The sequence below is a fragment of the Lepisosteus platostomus genome, chromosome 21 (genome assembly GCF_059453375.1).
Source record: "Lepisosteus platostomus isolate fLepPlt1 chromosome 21, fLepPlt1.hap1, whole genome shotgun sequence".
In the NCBI taxonomy this organism is placed as follows: Eukaryota; Metazoa; Chordata; class Actinopteri; order Semionotiformes; family Lepisosteidae; genus Lepisosteus; species Lepisosteus platostomus.
The window spans coordinates 10,115,386-10,134,662 of NC_142631.1; the positions used below are offsets into that span (position 1 = coordinate 10,115,386).

The following is a 19,277-nucleotide window of genomic DNA, read 5'->3' on the forward strand; positions in this document are numbered from 1 at the left end:
TTCTTGCAGGTGCTTATTAAACAAAGATTATGCCGACTGGGTTTCACAGCATGCTGAACAACCTATAGTTTGAACAAACTGCAGTATGTCCAAAATTCAGCAGCCAGTATCCTGCAAGTGATCACATTACTCCTATCCTGGAGTCCTTGCACTGGCTTCCTGTCAAATTCCGTGTGGACTTTAAAATCCTCCTGTTCACCTATAAGGCTCTGCATGGCTTGGCACCTCAGTACCTGTCTGAACTATTATCGCCTTACTCCTCATCTCACAACCTTCGCTCTTCTAATTCTGGTCTCCTAACTGTCCCTCAAGCCCATCTACATGCGATGGGTGACGAGGCGTTCTCCTGTTATGCCCCCAAGCTCTGGACCTCTCTGCCCAAGGATATCAAAACGTCACCTTCTCTAAACTCCTTCAAATGCAGACTCAAAACCTTCTTCTTTAGAAGAGCCTTTACTTAACTGGTTCTATTCTTCACCCCTCTGCTTTTCCTAGTACCACCATCCACGGTCTCCTCTGTATATTGTAATTGTGTTTTATCTTGTGTATTCTTTTTATTTATTGTTGTTCTCATTCTGTAAAGCGCTTTGAGAAGCCACCTTTGAAGGCACTATTTAAAATAAAGTTTATTATTATTATTATTATTATTATTATTATTATTATTATTATTATTATAGCAATCACATGGCATCCAACCATGATGTAAGATTTAAGAGTTTCACCTTGTTAGCCTTGGCCATGAGCCCTGTAATCATCTGTTTCCCAATCTCACTGAAGAACACCTGCTGGTTTTCCTCCAGCAATACCAACTGCAAAAGAGGGGTCACAGTAATGGCAACACATTTTTAAGGAGAAGGAAAGCAGAGTAAGCAGTACTGTTGCTACATACGCTGAGTTAACAGAGTGACGCGAGGAAGGCTGTGAGTATCGCCAGTGATATCCTAACATTCTGAAACAATATGAGCGTTATATCAAAACCATACCTCAAAGGCCTGTCTCACACAGTGCAGCTTTGCCAAAAAATCTTGGTCACTGTAGCACTCTAAGAGCTCTGTTCTAGAAAAGAGAAAACAGGAGAGTAAACACAGAGCACATGTGGTAAGGCTGCAGATGTTCAGCGTCTCTCAGACTAGTCCTCAGACTAATCTAGACCTTGAGAACTGTGCTCAGAAGCATTCTTATACTTCTCTGTTACTAGCTCAATGCTAACAAGAAGAATGATTCTCATTTGGTTAACCTACTGCACCCACAAATACCAAAACAGTTTAGTTGTTGTTCACAGGAAGCCCCTAGATTCCACAATGAACTATGGTGTTATAGGAGACAGAGGGTTCAGCTTTGTGGTAAAAGTTTTTGACTCGGAGAAAGGATCAAAGAGCGCTTGAACCCAGACGGACATCAGAAATAAGCATTCCCAGGTGTCAAGTCAGAGGTCAGATCAGAGAAGCTGGAAGATGACCAAAAACTGGTAGCAGGAATTCAGGTAAATGAGAAATTTATATAAGATGCAGAAAACTTGTATTCTATACCTCTGAGGCTCTAATGTATGGTAAAACTTTGAGGTTCTAAGGTAGTTTGCTGGGAAGTAATCACTCCACGTAAAGACTGGGGGGTGAAAGGTGATTAATCTGCCTCTACAACAGCTATAGTGAATAATGGTCAATATTTCCAGTATTCCCATGTCTTGAGAGTTATCTTCCCCATGACAGACAATTACATGGGCATAGCAATCATACCACAGGTAAAATATTTCATCTTTAGAAGATCAAGGTATCGACAGTTGAGAATATTTAACCTGAGCTGTTTTATTGCTACAGAGATGCTCATTTACACACGTGTATTTACAAGTTGCTACGTAGTGCGATGCTGAGCATGCACCAAATCTGGAAGAGCAAAGACATCAGCCTCACAACCAAATGCAAAATGGTCCATGCTATTGTGTTCCCCATATCAATGCAATGTATGGGTGTGAAAGCTGGACCCTGAAAAAAGCTGACCGAAAGAGAATGGATGCTTTCGAGCTATGGTGCTGGAGAAGACTGTTATGGATGCCATGGACAGCAAAGGTCACCAATAAAGAGGTTGTGGAATGCATCAAGCCAGAAATTTCGCTTGAGGGAAAGATCACCAGACTCCGGCTTACTTATTTTGGTCACGTGATGCGATCAGATTAATTGGAGAAAGCAATGATGCTTGGAATGGTCAGTGGAAGAAGAAGACGAGGCTGCCAAAGATCTAGGTGGCTCGACGCCATCAAAACGGACACTTTTAGGCTTAGGCATAGAACAGCTGAAAGGGAAAGTCCAAGACCGGAAAGTGTGGCGAGAGATGGCCTATAGAATCATCGAGAGTCGGATCGGACTGACTGGATAACATCATTATCATTTACAAGTTGTGCCTGTATATGCATATACAGCCAGACCGATCTTTTTCCGTTTTAGCTATATGTATTAGTAGCATAAGGGTCAGTCCTGAAATGGACAATAAATAACCACTTTTAGTTTGTAAAAATGCAAGCCAAAAGATTACAGCAGGAATTGCTTCTAATTCCGCATAGGGCACCAGTACTCCAGCCTCTTCTCTCACCTTAGTGTTCTGCAGGACACCTTTCCCTCTTTCACAAGAGCCAGAGCCTCCTCATACAGCGCTGCCAACCTCGAGGGCCGGTATACTTCGTCAAAAGACATGGTATCAAAGAGCTGCAGGGATAGACAGTGGGCAGGGTCAGCCGAGAACCAGACTCACAGCAAGGACGGGTTCTGTCATGTCTAACACAGGCATGGAACAAATCTGAATGATTCTAACATGGAGGGTCATAAAATCAGTGCAGGGACTAATGTCCCAGTATCACTATATTAATATGAAATGAAAGACAAAAAAAGAAGGTGTGGGTATTATGGAATACATGTTTGAATTATTACATGACAACCTCTGACAACCTCAGCAAACACATACAAATTGACTTTTACAGCAGTTTGATTCATTCATGCTAAAGATCTCACAGAACCCACTTTTCTGAGATCTGCACAGATGACAACATTTCCATCTGCTGCACATCAACAGGAGAAAATGAGAAAAGCACACAAGGGAAAATGAAATACAGCCAGACTGTTAAATGTTAATGTTAGAAGGCGGAAGAAGGAAACTCACTTCGGCCGCTGAGAAGAAAGAGTCATCTGAGGTGATACTGGCGCCATCGTCCATGGGCAGCCTATGTGAACTCTCATTGGGCAGGATAAGTGTTCCCTCACTCTCTGTCAACCACAACCACAGGAATTGAGAGCGAACCTGAGCAAACTTCTTCTCTTCTTTTAACAGTTTGGCAGGGTCCAGAAATTGTCAAGCTTCACCCTCTTCGGGACGTGACTTACCAAAGTCAGGCAGCAGACTGTCCGGGGGGATGGTGCTCCCAAACTCCTCCTGGAGGTGATATGCTCGGTGAAGGAGGGTCTCCAGCTTTTCGGCAAACACATTGTTCCTTGGCTCGGACTGGGAAAAGGGGAAAATGGAGAAAAAAAAACTCTGTCAAGTATGAAGGAGAAGTGTTTTTCCTTCATGGATGCGCTTTCAGGAGAGGGAAACTCTGAAAAGGGGAGAGTGGCAGTAAAACAGGGGACAGAAGGAGACGGGTGGTAAACGGGGAGACAGTGGAGTGTCCCACAGAGCCCCATTTTCCAGCCAATCTCACCTTTTCTTTTGTCTTCTTCACCATGCCTCTTTCCCAGACTTTTTGCTCTCCCTCTCTCCCCTCTACACACTGAAAGAAGGCTCCACAATCAAAACCTTGAGCGTTTCACTCCATCATTTTCTCCTAAGCATGGAATTCACCTCTGCTTTTTCCTTCTATACTTTCATGCAGTTCTCCTTTCTAACTACAACACAAAAGTACTGAAACAATCCTTTTACACTATACAAACACAATACAATTCCCAGGGCGAAACACTGCATTAAGGAAGCCCAATTATTTGATTCATGCTATCTGCAAGATGAGATCTGGCTGAGCTCCACTGGCAAAGCTCTGGGAGGACAAGAACTGGGAAGAAGAGCACCTCAGGCTTTTCTGCTGCTGATGCTCCCTGAAGGACCAGGCTACTGCTGCCTGTCGCCTCTGATCGGCGTCGGTGCCGAACGTTGAGGGCTAGCTCCCATTTCTGCAGGGCTTCCTCAAAGAGCTCCATCCCTGCAAGGAAAAAGGAAACGTAGGGTTGGCGCAGATCTGTGTGGACAAATCTTTTCTTTTCCAGCAGCTGAGGGCAGCTCAATGCCAAAGACTTACGATCAATGCCAGAAGGAACATGAAAAGTACATGCTCAAAAAGTCCTGCCTTGAGCATTCACACAGTGCACTGCATACGTCGTCCAATCCCTCAGACACTCACAAGCTCCCTCAAACTGATTTAGGCACAAATCATGTTGTTATGAAATAAATCTGAAATCAATGCAGGTGAATATCAGCAGAGGAGGAAATGAAAGGGGATCAGTGTGGTGCCACACTATTTTTAGCAGGAGCCTATGAAGTTTGAATAAACAAGGTTTTCTGCTTCCAGACAAATCGACAACACAACTGCAGGATCCATATTAATTCCTATTAGATTCAGATGATCCTGTGTTGGTGCACCAAAGCTACTGAAAATAGCCAACACTTTTTCCCATTTGCTCTTAATAAACCGTGATGGTATGAGTAGAATTATAAGCTCTTGAGACACAACATTGTAACATTGAAACTTATCTCACTGCAGATAAATACAGAAATATTATTAAACATATTCTTACAATAGCACATTAAGTTCTTCCATATTTCCGCACACCAGGGGTCCTTGGCACAGAGCTGACTCCTTCTTACCCATGATGTAGAGATTCTCTGCATTGGAATCTTCGGCCATGCCAGACTCTTCCTCTACTGCCTCTGCTTCCCAAGGTGCTGCAGGGTTGGTTGCTTGGTTCGGCGAGGGCGGAACGCGCACCTGCGATCAAACATTCGTGAAGAAACAGCGACTGAGAAAAGACAACACTGGGATCCCTAAGCCCATGCATAGCCCATACCACATACGCCAATGCCAGCAAAGCCCTGTGCAATGGCAGCAGCATTTTCAAACACTGAATGGAGGCAGGCTCTGAGCACAGATTATTCCTTATATTGCGACAATTAAAGGATCTAGTTTCCTAACATCCTAAGGACCTCACAAAGTGAACAGGAATACTGTAGTGTGCTATTTAAATAGACATTCCCCACCTGAAGAAGGATCCACAGCCAAAACATTGTGTCTCTTTTCTTTTCAGCATGGAATAAACCTTTACTTGTTCCTTGACATGCTCCACACGCTGATTAACACTGCAATTGAGAGGTTTTCAAACAAGTGGGCTGCTCTACACTTCCCACACTTAAGGACATTCGCCTTTTTGATGCACTGTTCACCCAGATAATACTCTATAGCACTCCAATTTCTCCTTGCACTGACGTTTCTGTAAGCCCAAAGTCACCGGTTCACTGAGCGAACTCTCTCTGGTAGCTCTATTCCAGCAGGAATGCAGGTCCTGTTCGAGGACTCCCGGTCACAGGCTGTTAGTGACATGATCCAGGCTGGAAACACAGGTGGCAGGGCCACAGAGTTCAACCCACACTCAGGAAGAATGCCATCACTGGCACCATTACCACCTTTTGCCTGAGCTCATGGGGTCTCAGGAGCTAAGTACTGACCTAAGCCTGATCAGTACTGAGATGGTAGACCTATAAACAAATTCAGGTTGCTGTTATATACAGTGTTGGTAGACCACAAGGTGGTGCTCCTGCCTCTGTACAAGAATGTGCAAACCAATGTCCAAGTATGGTGGTGACCAGGGAAGCTGTTCTGTGGATGCAGTGCTAAATCAAGGTTCCCACCACTTTGTCACTAAGGATCCCGTGGCACTAATAAGAAAAGGGGTGTTAATCCTGTTGTCCTGGCAAAATCTTCCCCTTAATATAACCTCTGATGTAGCTTCTGCACCTTATCTGCTGTGTAGTGAAGATGCACAATGTCCACAATGTGACCTAGGCAAGTCCTGCACTTCAAAGAGGCTCCCTTTCAAGAAGTAAAGAGCTTGGGAATCTTTTGGGAATGGAACGCAGGGCACAAATACGAACAATTAGCGTTATTTATGAATGAAGCTGCCCTCTCCAAGAGGAATGTGCTCATCCTGTGAAAGAAACTGCCCTCATCCCAGCAGGGTGGCTAGCGCCTGGGACAGCCCTGTGTCCAGTCTTACCGAGGCCAGGCTGTGTGAGGAGCTGGAATGCTTGCTAGGAGCAATAGAGGAGATGCCACTCAGGGTGTCATTACTGCGGCTGCTGGGGCTCGTTACCCTCCGGCCAGGGTACGGGGCTGACAACGACAAAGCACAAGGGCATTTATTGTTATCATCAGTGTGGGTCGCGTGTCCCTAACTCATGCGATTTCCATCTGTGAATCCTCCACCAGTGCAATCACGTCGAAATGCTTGGGGATTATTTCGGCAATCAAATCTGCTATGTCTGATTCCATAGATCCCACAAGCAATTCAATTCTAGTACTTTTAAATCTCCCAGTAGTTAGCCCAGCCCCCTTTCCCTGTCTTTTCTTTTCCTTCTCCACTATGAACAGAAGAGGCCCTCCTGATGGTCTCTGCAGAGACCTGGCAGGACTGGACCGGACCTGGAGCACTCTGGAAGTACACCTTACTCTTCCAAGTACAATTTTAATATAATTGCTCATTAAACCATTTGATGTAAATTCTATGCTTTTTAGCTACTTTTTATATTCTAACCTAATGGTTGCCTATTTTATTGTTTTCCCTAGCTGTATATAGAAAAGCAATGCATCAGCATAAACACCTATATCCTTTTCATGGGTAAATTATCCATGCTTATATCCCCCACCTTGCATTTATGCAGTGATACTTTATTCACCACTTTTACAGAGTGCATCTGGCACTGAAAACAAGTTAAAAGCATAAAAAAGAGCAGTAACATGTTTTTTTTAATAAACCCTGGATGCTGTGCCTGAGAACAGTCAGACATTCACTTTGCCAGTAATAAGAGGAGTAATAGTTTTCCAACAGTACTGTTAAGTAAGAGTTCATAAAACAGAAATCAGGACCTTTACACAAGTGGCTGAGGGGATTTAGAACAAACTGCCCAGCTATGCTATTGAAATGGTTTCCCTGGGTCTTTCAAGACCTTGGAACAGTAATCAACTAACAGCCCACCTTGCTGATTTGCTTGAGTGACTTCCTTTCACACGTAGCTTTGATTATTGTTAAGTTTTTTGCCATCAAGTAAGTCAGATAACAAAGTGTACAGTTTCTGAGCGTTTCCTTAAAAAAAGTATCGCTGATTCTTCTGTTTTCTTTCTAGCCCACAGATTATTTCATAGTATGTTAGTTTAGCACTCTAGCAATTCTGTGGGGTCGTTATTATCATTCTTAATTTCTGTCCAATGTACTAATTGTTTTGTATATTAACCATGTTTCAATCCAACTACACATAACCCCAGACACTTAAACTTTAGAAATAGTCTTCATTAACTGTATGTGAGACAATTGAAAAACAGGAAGAAATATAGATGGATGCAATGAGAAGGCTCTCATCAATAACACTCATCTTGGTGCAACAAACTGTACAGTCAAGAATTGTAAGTTTCAGAGGTGAACAATATCAAGTCATTTGTGCATTTTGTAAATTTAGAAGAGACAATTACACTTTACTACATACCTTTTACTTTATTATTGCCAATTATGTCTTTACATCTCAGCTCACAGAATGGACGCCTGTGGCCACACTGGGACAATGAGGAAGTGCAGACAAGCTCCTCCTACCTGTTCATCCATTGAGTCTTTTGCGGTGCAAGCTCTGCAGTGACATGCAAGAGGTCCAGCACCAACTGGACAAGAGGCTAGACTCCTTCTCACAGCAACTCATAGAGCTAGGATCCAAGATCCCACCCAAGATCCTACACCCGACAGTGCCAAGCTAAATATGCGCTGCCACTTGGGAAAATCCCAGTTACGGACGGCTCGTGACATGACCCAAGCTCAAACTTGAAACTAGATCACAAAGCTTGATCCGTGCTCTGAGCGAGCACCTTAACCAGCTGAGCCACTCTAGAGCCCATAGTGTGCACATGATCTGGTATTCTCTCATCTTTCTCTAGGATGTGCTTCTGTAGCGGAGCTCGTTTGGGCACGGAGACGTCATCGCCCTGCCTGCGCGTAGCAGGGACCTCAGCCGCCTGGGTTGAGGGTTGAGGGTTGAGGGAGGTCTCCTTTAGCTCACTCGGCTGGTACCCTGTTGCGTTACACCGCAGACCCGGGTTCCTGCCCAGGTGTTGCGGGACGAACCGGTGGGGTGGAGTGGTGAGGGCACGAGCGATGGTCGCACTTCTTGCTCACCTTTCTTGAGGGATGACTGGCGCCGCCCATTGCCCAGTAGGGACTCGGGTACGTTTGTCTGTTTCGGTACATCCTTCCCCTGGGTTATCTTCTTCCTCTTATGGCCACGTCTCTTCAGGTGATGGGCTGTGAGGGCCAGGGCTACACTGCCCAGGGCTGTGGCAAACAGGACCTTCTTCAGGCTGGGGGAGAGGCGCAGCTGGGAGAAAATGGACTAAGAAAGACGCAATGCATAAGAGCCTCATGTCTGAACTGTACTTCACCACTAAATCATACACCACAGTATCACGGGAATCAATGTGAAGCTTCGCATTTTCGAAACACCTTATTTTATGGGGAACAGCTTAAGGAAATATACTTGGTTCTGTACCCTCAATAAAAAGTGCCTCTAAAAACCTTCCTCAAACTACACACTAGCACAGAGCGCAAACAAACGTGTGTATGCTGCCTATCTGAAAACACCTGTACTATAGCATGGTCTGCTATAGTAGCAATCCAATTATTCTCTATCATGAGAAACTATTATTTTGACCACACTTCCCATAAACCTTACCAGACTTCCGATTTTTCTCTCACATTCCACAAATACAGGCTGAAACGTTTCCCCACTAGCCCTACTAATGAGAGGTGCACTCCCACTGAATAAAGATGAATCAATTGCTTTTTGTCTTCAATTAATAACTCATTGTAAAGATAGTCAGGCCAGAGACAGGTCCATGAGACATTTGCTCCAAAACCTCTCTTATTTTGAAAGCTCAGATATGCAGTGAAATAAAACATTTCACCTCACTGAACTGTATCTTATTAACATTGAGCTCATTACCATACACACAATACAAGTCAATCAGTTACCATGAAGTGCCCATCTTGTCTTGTCCAGTTTAATTTCTCAACTACAGCCTTGAAATTACTAAGCCTGCCCTGTCCCACCAAGAGCGCTCAAATAAGGTTTACCTGCCCAAAGGTAGAGTAAAGGAACATAGGGATCTCGGCCACAGTCATGGCCAAGGCCTGTATCACCGAGACGCCTTCTGTCCTCCTCATCGACATGTCCGCCTTCGAACGTCCACAGCAGATCAGCACCCAGGAGCTGTGTGCACTCAGCTGCCTTTACTGGGCATTTCCCAAACCCTATCCCGAGAGAAATCCGAAAACAAGGCCAGGAATCTGCTTAAGGGTCTTGCACTCTCACATAATCTCTTAACGGCTTGGCGAAGGGTTACAGATGGGAAAAACAGTTTTCATTTTTTTCAGCGTTCTATTCGTGTAATTTCGTATTTCTACTCCTTTTTTTCCTTTAATTATTTTTTTTATTCTGAACTTTCCTACAAGTCCATGTATAACTAACACTATCATATCAAGAATTTCTTTCCTTAGTAGATACATTTTTAATGGTACTTTGTGCATCATTAATCTTATAATAGAAGCCAGGCACAAGGAGTAATTATCCAGTTTGTCCTGACAAAATAATTTCCAGAGAATGCTAATTACATAGGCGGAGAATTCCAAAACTTACAAAATCATATGTGAGTTAAGAAAAAACACCCATTAAAATTTAACAGCTGAAAGAAATGCAACCGGCGATTTAAAAAAAAAAGACGTAGAAAGATTTCAAGTAGACTTGAAGAGAGACTTTAAATCCTTACACACACGTAAATAAGCAAACAAACAACAACACATGAGAATCAAGTGAAATGAAGTCAACTGTGCTGCATCTTTGTATTAAACATCTGCGGGTCAGAGACAGCAGAAAAAAACGAACCTCCTACCTAAAGATCAGTTAAAGTAATTGAATACCACCCTTGCATCCGACAAAGTATGAGCCAGATGTTCCACGAGAAAATGAACTCCTCTTCACTTTCGCAGCTGTTAAACGTGCATGTATTAGAAATACATGTCAAACCAATTCCTACACAGTAGCGCGAAGTATCAGTTTAAAATATCAATGCAGAAGTAAACACAGTTGTAAATAATAAAGCCACGTTTCGCTTTCGTATTGCAGATATGTGTCGGAAGTCTTTTCCTGATTTTTGACGAGGAATTTCCTTAACCTGACAATTTCGGATTCAGTACTGTCCTTTCCTGGCTGAGACATTGGAATGTATTGTATTTCCTATATTGTGTACCTCTATTTTTACGGGTTCAAGTCATTTGTACTTATAAGAAAGTGATATACACAAACTGTAAAGACAGCCACACTCAAAAGTAACCTTACACTAGGAGAGAATAAATTCTATTCAAGCACTCACTCTGCTTCTACAGAAGGGCATTTTCTCCTTTGGGCTCACACTAGCATGATGCTCTGTAGGCAGGATTTCATCTTAGTTTGACGTTTGTACGAGCAACTGGTTCATGAGACGCCAGCACAGAACCGTACTGGTAGCCAATGCGAAAGCAGAGGGGAGGAGCTAATAGCCTGTTCGATCACGTCAAACACCGGCATTCACTTCCTGGTTTACAGGCGAGAGGTAGTTCCATGCTGAATGCTTCTCATGTTTAACACTGGATTGTTGATCTTAAAGGTGTATGCATCACTGCTTGGGCCGAGTAACGTTATTCGATTGGCTCATCCACTAATACAGACAAGCAAAGTCTACTGGAGTTGCAAAAACAAACTTTAGCACCTAGAAAGAAGAGCACTCGTTTTAAAATCTGCATAAACTCTGACAGATTTAGGTGGATGCAACGACTTGCGCTTATAATTGTTGGTGGGTGGGGTAGTTTGTTGCAGCTAGGTACGATCCTCTATGGAAAGGGATTCCCATTTTCTTTTCCATTTCTTCAAGGTTAGATATCGAGATGAATGGTACGTGCCTGGAGTTCACCTCATCTTTTTATTAAACTACAGGAAAAGTTAGCCACAGTATGTCAAATTTTGAAAACACACTGAACAATATCTACATTTAAAATCGCGTTCCACATGATTTTTTGTTTTCCTGAAAGTTGAACTGTCAATTGCTGAAACCCATAAATTATATAGCAGTTGTCAAAAACTCCAAGTCTTCCGCTGACAGTATTACAGTATATGATTGCAATGTGGGATGGATTAAGAGGAACGTTTGTCTGCTGCAAAATGCTTTCGGGGGATAGTCATTCGTGCAACACAAGATGGTGATGTAACGGGAGTGGATGCTATGTTATACATCGAACATAACATTAAAAGTTTAAATTAATCTTGCACTATTTAAAGATCATCTGTGTAATTAATATGCACGACCTAAAGAAAAAGTCCAAGACGACTCTAGACTTAATCACGGTACCTTGTGAGTTTATGTCATTTCAATGTTAAAGTAATTTACAAGTTTAGCGGTTGTTTCCGATACCTACATTTAATGTGCTGTATGTTGTGGACTAGTGCTAAATCCGATATATGCAGTTTTATATCGGACAGATTATTGCGCTGTAGGGAAATTACGTAAATCATATCGATTTTTCACGTTTCTTTTTAGGAATGAAGCTGTCGTTAAGCTGTACCATGATAATAAGGAGGCGTCGAATATAGACAGTCCCTTCTAAGAAATGAAAACTCTGGTTTGTGCAGTTTATTATTGATTCTTCATGGTGGATTGGGAGTAAGAGAAAAGCATTTTGAGAATAAATAAAGTGCACTGTATCTACCTGCCTGTTTATTGTATTATTTTGTCAGAGTGGAATCGAGTTGTTTTTTTTTCGATATGTAAAATACTTCCTTCAACTAAGTAAAGCCTTCATGACGTGATATTAAGCACAGCCATACACACGTGTATACTTTTCATTCTTTACAGAAACTACTTTGGGTTGGAGTGGGGGTCACTACTGCTTTTGCCGTCCTGGTATGCTACAATCACGTGACGAAACATATTCAGGCTCCAGCTGTTTCTGACATTGGCCTGCATGGGTACGTTAGTATCTCCACAGGGCAGGTGGGTGAAGATTGCCTCAAGATGAGAGTTGAGACGAGCTGACTTTTACTGTCATGTCATTTTTTTTTTTTGCATGATTTGATCCTGTGGTGTTGAAAGGCCTCTCTTAGAAAATATAATACACTTTCAAGTTTCTGAAAAGCAGTTGTCAATAACAAACATTGCTCCCACGAAATTACATAAAAAATTGTGCTCTAGGTTATATTTGGTACTATTGATATTACATTTTAAGGGAGAGCGTGCGGTCAAACCCTAGACTTGATTGCCATTAGTCTCACCGAACTGAGTTGTGGCACAATTATTGCATCAGCGCCAGGAGATACAAGCTTTTGGGGAACTGGACGAGTTATTTCACGGTTAACAATCATGAGATTGACTCTTCCACTTCACATAAAAAAGGAAGTGGTCCTTACGAAATCTGTCTTTGTCTCTTTGCAGTACCTTGACATCCACTGTAAACGATGTGCTCTGGTGTCGAGTTCTGGTCGGATGCAGAACTCGGGGCAGGGGGGAGACATCGACCGGGCGGACTGTGTGATCCGTATGAACAACGCCCCCACCCTGGGCTACGAGGCAGACGTGGGACACAAAACCACCCTTCGCGTGGTGTCCCACACTAGCGTGCCACTGCTGCTCAAGAATGACACCTACTATTTCGGGCGGTCGGCGGACACTGTCTATGTGTTCTGGGGCCCCGAGGGGAACATGAGGATGGATGGGAAGGGCAGGATATTTAATGCCCTCTTCAGAGTTGCGAAGAAGTACCCCCAGGCCAAGGTGTACACAGTGACCAGGGAGAGGGTTCTTTACTGCGATAGCGTCTTTCAGAACGAAACAGGAAAAAACAGGTGCTGTTTCCCTCTTGCGCTTTGACCCTTAAGTAATTAAAAACATTCTGCAACTGTAAACGGCCTGCAAAAGTCACAGAAAAATCTCGGCACCTTAAAGGCATGCAGTTTAAGGTTAAGAATAAGAATTCCTAGAGAGAAAAAGCACGTGAAACAGCTAAGGTTTTTGACTAATTTAAAAGATCTTTTAGAAAAGGGTGTATTGTGGTGTGGTGGCTCTGTGGCTAAGGATCTACGCCTGTGGCTGGAAGGTTGCCGGTTCGTATCCTGCGGCCGGCAGAGGAATCCTACTCCTTTGGGCCCCTGAGCAAGGCCCTTAACCCCAACTGCTCCAGGGGCGCCGTATAAATGGCTGACCCTGCGCTCTGACCCCAAGCTTCTCTCCTTGTCTGTGTGTCTCATGGAGAGCAAGTTGGGGTATGTGAAACACAAATTCCTTATACAAGAAATTGTATATGGCCAATAAAGTGATCTTATCTTATCTCTTATATTGTCATATTTGTGTTTAGTTACATTTAGTTTACAAATCATAGGAATTTGGAATTTGTTTCCACAATGTTGGTCATACCTAGTAACTAGTAATGGCTATTCACAGAAAATATGTTTTTATGGATTGTATTACAGAATTATTGTATTATTTTCAATCATAATTATCAGTATTCTTTGACAAGCTTCTTTAACGTGAGGTAGCCCAGGATTAGTGATAATTAGACTATAAAATTATAACAGAAAAATCTAGCAAGAGGTGATAAAGATAAAGAATTTGTCTTGCTGTAATGAGTTTTCTTGATGTTGTGCCTGACACCAAATCTCCATCTTTTAGGATGAAATCTGGGGCCTTCCTGAGTACAGGGTTTTTCACAATGGTTCTGGCTATGGACATATGTGACAGTATACAAGTCTATGGGATGATCAGTGATAACTACTGCAGGTAAATGCTTGTTGTTCGACTTTGTCTTGCACATTTTTGTTCCAGTCATGTAACAGTGATTATTCTGTTATGTGATGATTTTAAAGGTAGCCTTTGAGGTGGGGTGGGGTGATAGGGGTCACATTTATGTTACGGGGTAAAGTTGGACATAGATGTGCAACACGGACATAGACATGTTCATCCTTCATCTCGTTTCATGAGGTTTTTGAACCTAATTTAAATTATTGACTTTTATCTTGAAATATTTCAAATTCACAAGATTCTGTGAATGCTGCAGTATGACCTTGAAATGCTAACAAGAATTCCATAATGAATTAATTCTGACTAAAAAACATATGAATAATCCTGGAACAGGAGTGCTGTTATCACCCACAAAGCATAGTTATTTTATGAAAGCTTCAGAAAATGAAATAATTGTTACTGTTTCTCTCTAGAGCCCTTTCGTCTGAGATGTTTCTTGTTAGTTTTCCAGTCTTGTGGACATTTTTAAGTGTTTTTTTAAGAAGTTTGAAAATTTGAACAAGACGAACACAACCTGAGAAACATTTTTAAAAATCCCAAAAAACATCAGCCAGACAAAGAGCCGAAAAAACCCAAATTTGCTCTGTCTGGTTGACGTTTTATGAGATTCCATTGTCTGTTGACACAAGGGCCGAAAGGTTTGGTGTTTTTATTTTTTTTAATTGTGTCAAAAGTAGCCCCATGAGTCACAGCGACAGTAATGTGCACTGACGTCAGTCATGTCTTTCCTAGCCAAACGAACCACACGGCTGTGCCTTACCATTACTACGAGAGGGGGAAGATGGATGAGTGCCACATGTACAAAGCCCACGAGAGAGCACCGAGGGGAGGCCACCGTTTCATCACCGAGAAGGCCATTTTTGCCAAATGGGCAACGCGCAAGAAAATAGAATTTCTACACCCCTCATGGACAGATGAGAAGATTGTTTCTTGAGTGTTTTCTGCCAGTTCAAGGTTTATACTAACCTTTATCGCTTTCAGTGCCTACAGAAACCATGGCCATTGAGTTGACATTTCTAACGTGGCAAAGTAGTAAGACTAACAGTGTTTAAAGTATTAATGCAGCATCAGTATTGCATGATCTAATTTTATAGTAGTAAGGTGGGCTTCTGTGCAATATTGTTCTGCCCCCTATCATCTCGTTCTACATAAGCCAAATGTGCTCAACAAGGCAGTATTGTAAACTGAGCTTGGCATATTGAATGGGTCGTTTGAAACAGATGAAATCAGTATTATTATGTGACAATTGAGTTTATACATGTATACATGTATATATATATTTATTTAAATTAAAAAATTCTGTGACTATTGTTTACTCTTGAAAACTCAAAACCTAAAACATAATTTTTCATAATTTCCTGAGTTTTAAATTTAATTATTATTCAGACTGTTAACATGCCATCATTAGTTGATGATTTAAATTCTTAGAGAATTCTCAGACAGATATTTAACTCATTATAGAAAGTCTAAGTAAAATCAGGACCAGCTTTCTATGAACATTTGTTTTGGGTTTCTTGCTAAAGGTCAGTTTTTCAAAAACAAAATCACAGTGTCCTATTACAAATTACAGATCTTTTTTTTAAATTGATTGCTTGATTTTTCAGAAATGTTGCCATCAGATCAGTATGGCGTGTTTTAACGTTTTTGAGTCCCTACATCACACTGTTTATGACATACTTAGCTTTTTATTAACCGAGTGCTACAGCAAGGATACAAAGCTTTTTTAAAAATAATAGCCAGCGTTGCTACCAAATTGTAGCCTGAGCTTGTCAGATCTCACAAGTCAAGCAATGGGCTGGCTTCCAAAGAAAACCAGGTTGCGGCAATGTTAGGTTACCAGTAGGTGTCACTCTGACCAATGTCCAAATCAGCACCCCGGTATGGTATCTATGCTATAGATGGTGCAATCCTTCACATGTGATTGTAAGTGAAGATTTTCTATGTTTAGTCATTAAAGATACTGTAGCATTATACATAGGAATAGATGGTATTTATCGCAGTATCTTAGCTGAATTCCACTCTAGTCTTGCTTGATCTGTCCTTGATGAATGCCCCTTTAATTCAGTTGGTAAAGTTATGCTTCAGTGCTGCTCAGTTTCAGTGCTGCTCTGCATGTTTCCAGCTGCTCTGCAGTGTAGTAGGGCTTCTGGCACATAATGGTTGTCACACATCACCCAGGTGATGGATGAGGTTTGTTCCCACTGATTTGTAAAACACTTTGGGATCCTTCTGGATGAAAAGTGATATATACATGCAAGAATTGTTATAAGGTAATTTTTGTATTGATCTGAATTTGCTATGTTGTTTGCTTGATTGTTATTTATGAGGTATTTGTGGCTGAAAGACAGGTCTATAGGCATACAGAGGAATAGTGAAAAGGCCAGGCCATAGTTATGTAATCAATGTCAGTGTTGATCTGATGGCATCCTGGTGAGATGTGGGGCAGTTGGTGCTTCTGTTAAGGGCATTAAAATATTCTATTTTAATATTCTATCCGGTGTTGTTTTAAAGTAGCAAAATGTTACTTTTAATGTTATTTTACATAGTATGTGCATGGACAAAACAATAGCCAGTACAAACACAAACAGAGAATGTCGGTCACAGCCCAAATATTCACACGAGAAGAACGAAAGATTAAATCATGAAAATAATTGGCAATTTATCAAAGATTGTTAAGGTACCGATTTGTACATTAAATGCTTCAGAATTTATTGCGTCTGTTACACTTGAAATTCAATTTAAAGTCACGCCAGAATAGAAATCCATCCATCCATTTTCTAACCACTTCTTCCAATTCAGGGTTGTGGGGGGAGTCTATCCTGGCAATCAGGGGCACAAGGCAGGGTACACCCTGGGTGGGATGCCTGTCAATCGCAGGGCAGGTACACAGACACACCAGAAACCAGAAGTTTCCCAGAAGCCAGTTCACCTACTGGTATGTTTCTGAACTGTGGGAGGAAACCCACACAAACACAGGGAGAGCATACAAATCCATGCAGATAACACCCCAAGTCCAACATTGAACCCAGGGCCCCCGTCCTGCTAACTACTGTCCTACCGTACCTCCCCTGTGTACAAATGTTTTTACAATTGTACAGCAGGACCAGACTTGACTCAAGACGTACGCCACAAACTTTCTGATTAAAAAACAACCTTATTTGTGTGTCTGAATCAGCGGCGTGGTAGGGGTTGTGTCATAGTTGGGAAGTCCTGCCAATGTCTGAACTGTTGATGCTGGCAGCATTGCAAATTGCATTTAAACCCATTAATGCCTGGAAATGAAATCAACAGGGCTGCCTACTTATCATAGCATTTCAATTATGTTTTAATTGTTGAGATATAATATAAGTATATCTTTTATTCTCTGTTTCTCTTTTGTGCCTAATTTGATGTAGCCAATTAATTCATTAAACCACTATGTTGCCTCAGTTTGCTTTTTGTATCTTGGGTATGAATATATAACAAGTTGAAAATGTACGCTGCTCAGTATCAGTGAAAGAAACAGCATTACTGTTTTGTGTACCTGAAACGATTCATAGTGCCTTAAATGAGAACAGATTTAAGGATCCAAAACCTGTCCCTTAAGTTCTGTGTCCCTGTGTCTGATTAAACGGAACTGGTAAGTTGTTTTACCAAATGAGATGAACTTTATAAGACAAAAGCATGAAAATGTAATTATGCATGAATGGCTTCATATTCAAACCTCACTGGTCAAGATGGGAGTTTTGGATCAATCATAACAAAAGCATGTTTAAAAGGAACGTTGCTGGGTGCTCATTTGTAACGAACAAGGCTTGCCCAAAAACACTACTGCAGTATAATGATGGATATATGAACATATTTTTAGTAAGCATTGCTGTGCTTATTAAAGTATTCATCCATCAAAATACCGTAATAATTTGCAGTTCTTGTTTTCAACAATGAATAAATATCTCCAGGAAATGGACACATTTGGCACCTTGCATAAAATTGCTGTATGTTGTGATTCCTATGACAAAAGCAGTTTATAAAGACTACCTCACAGTCAGTGAACTCTTGTAGTTCCTTTGTATTGTCTACATCTTTTCTATTTTAAACATCATGATTAAAATGGAATGCAATCTTCTGTCCTGGGGTATAATCCAAAGTAATTCATTGTGTTGATTGTTATGCCTGCATTCTCAGCTTTCTCAATTTCCTTGCACAGAACATGTTGCTACTCCTTCCGTTGTATAAAGATATGAATACACTTGTTCTCTGAACCGTACAGTGTCCTGTATCCTGAGAAAGGTTAAACATGTCATTGTTTTTTAATCTATATTTTTGAATCACATTATTACCATTATTGTGGTAACATCTGTGTTGTACTGAACTGTTGCAATTTGTATTTTAATTGGATGATGCCTTTTGTTTAAAATAAAATATAATCTTTTGATAAAAGAATGCTTCTCATTGATACCCTAGAAAGATGAAATTATTGTGCGGCCTGGAGTTTCACTGAGTGGCATATTCTGATGACTGCTGGGATGGAGACTGACAGAAGTGGCCAGTGTCCTTTAATTATTGTTGCGCGTGTGTTCTGTTCATGTTATATTTTTAATTGACCCCCCCCTCCTCCTGTCTGTGACCCTGCTGTGTGTGTATACCTGACAGGCAGTGAGGGAACTCTCTAGCTGGGTAGCTTGTCCCATACTCCCCCACAGTCCTTTACCCAAAGGGTAGCGGGAGTCTGGAACAAGGGGGTAACTCTCCTCCCCTCTCTCAAACTAAACTTATTGCTTATTTTCTGGGCAGAAATTCAATTTACTTTCAGAAAAGCCACAGCACTCACAGAAATGCAATCTGTCATTATTTTGTGTGGGGAAAACGAGCGACAGGTCCTCTTACTCCAGTACAGCCCAGGTGTTGGTTTAATATGCAGTAAACATTAAGACACACATTTTCTGGCTAAGAAAATATAATGGCTAATCAAATATAATGTGATCCATGTGAGAAATGTGGTTAATAAATAAGTCCTCGGAGATCGACCTGTAAAATGTAATTTGAACGCATTAAGTGTTTCTTTAGCCAGCAGGTTCAAATCCCAGGATGCACGCTTAAAATACCCAGTTATATAAACGAATGCAGGTCTATGTCCCTTTGGATAAAAGCATTGGGTTAATTAATTATTTTTAGACAGTATATTTCAGTT

At 41.5% G+C, this 19,277-nt stretch overlaps 2 protein-coding genes across 8 annotated transcripts in view; one reads left to right on the forward strand and one right to left on the reverse strand.

Moving 5' to 3' along the window:
* Nucleotides 1-19,277, reverse strand: part of miga2 (mitoguardin 2) — a 54,488-nt gene that overhangs the window by 9,789 nt on the left and 25,422 nt on the right. Inside the window, exons 1-12 of one of the 5 annotated variants that reach the window (XM_088615105.1) lie at nt 10,655-10,754; nt 10,175-10,271; nt 9,360-9,536; nt 8,406-8,619; nt 6,246-6,361; nt 4,843-4,963; nt 4,050-4,180; nt 3,372-3,489; nt 3,151-3,254; nt 2,587-2,699; nt 984-1,056; nt 723-809 (exon numbers count right to left, since the gene is read on the reverse strand). In XM_088615105.1, the coding sequence (XP_088471231.1) occupies nt 723-809; nt 984-1,056; nt 2,587-2,699; nt 3,151-3,254; nt 3,372-3,489; nt 4,050-4,180; nt 4,843-4,963; nt 6,246-6,361; nt 8,406-8,619; nt 9,360-9,455 (1,173 nt within the window). In that variant the 5' untranslated portion in view covers nt 9,456-9,536; nt 10,175-10,271; nt 10,655-10,754. The other 4 variants (XM_088615102.1, XM_088615104.1, XM_088615103.1 and 1 more) reach the window with 4 other exon arrangements.
* Nucleotides 10,885-18,529, forward strand: st6galnac4 (ST6 (alpha-N-acetyl-neuraminyl-2,3-beta-galactosyl-1,3)-N-acetylgalactosaminide alpha-2,6-sialyltransferase 4). 3 transcript variants are annotated; one of them, XM_088615119.1, is made up of 6 exons: nt 10,885-11,211; nt 11,855-11,936; nt 12,170-12,307; nt 12,746-13,155; nt 13,979-14,086; nt 14,840-18,529. In XM_088615119.1, the coding sequence occupies exons 2-6, from the start codon at nt 11,925-11,927 to the stop codon at nt 15,039-15,041; spliced, it is 870 nt and encodes a 289-aa protein (XP_088471245.1). In that variant the 5' UTR covers nt 10,885-11,211; nt 11,855-11,924; the 3' UTR covers nt 15,042-18,529. The 3 variants fall into 3 exon arrangements, with proteins under 3 accessions (XP_088471245.1, XP_088471243.1, XP_088471244.1); XM_088615117.1 differs by lacking the exon at nt 10,885-11,211 and adding an exon at nt 11,490-11,668; XM_088615118.1 differs by lacking the exon at nt 10,885-11,211 and adding an exon at nt 11,490-11,661.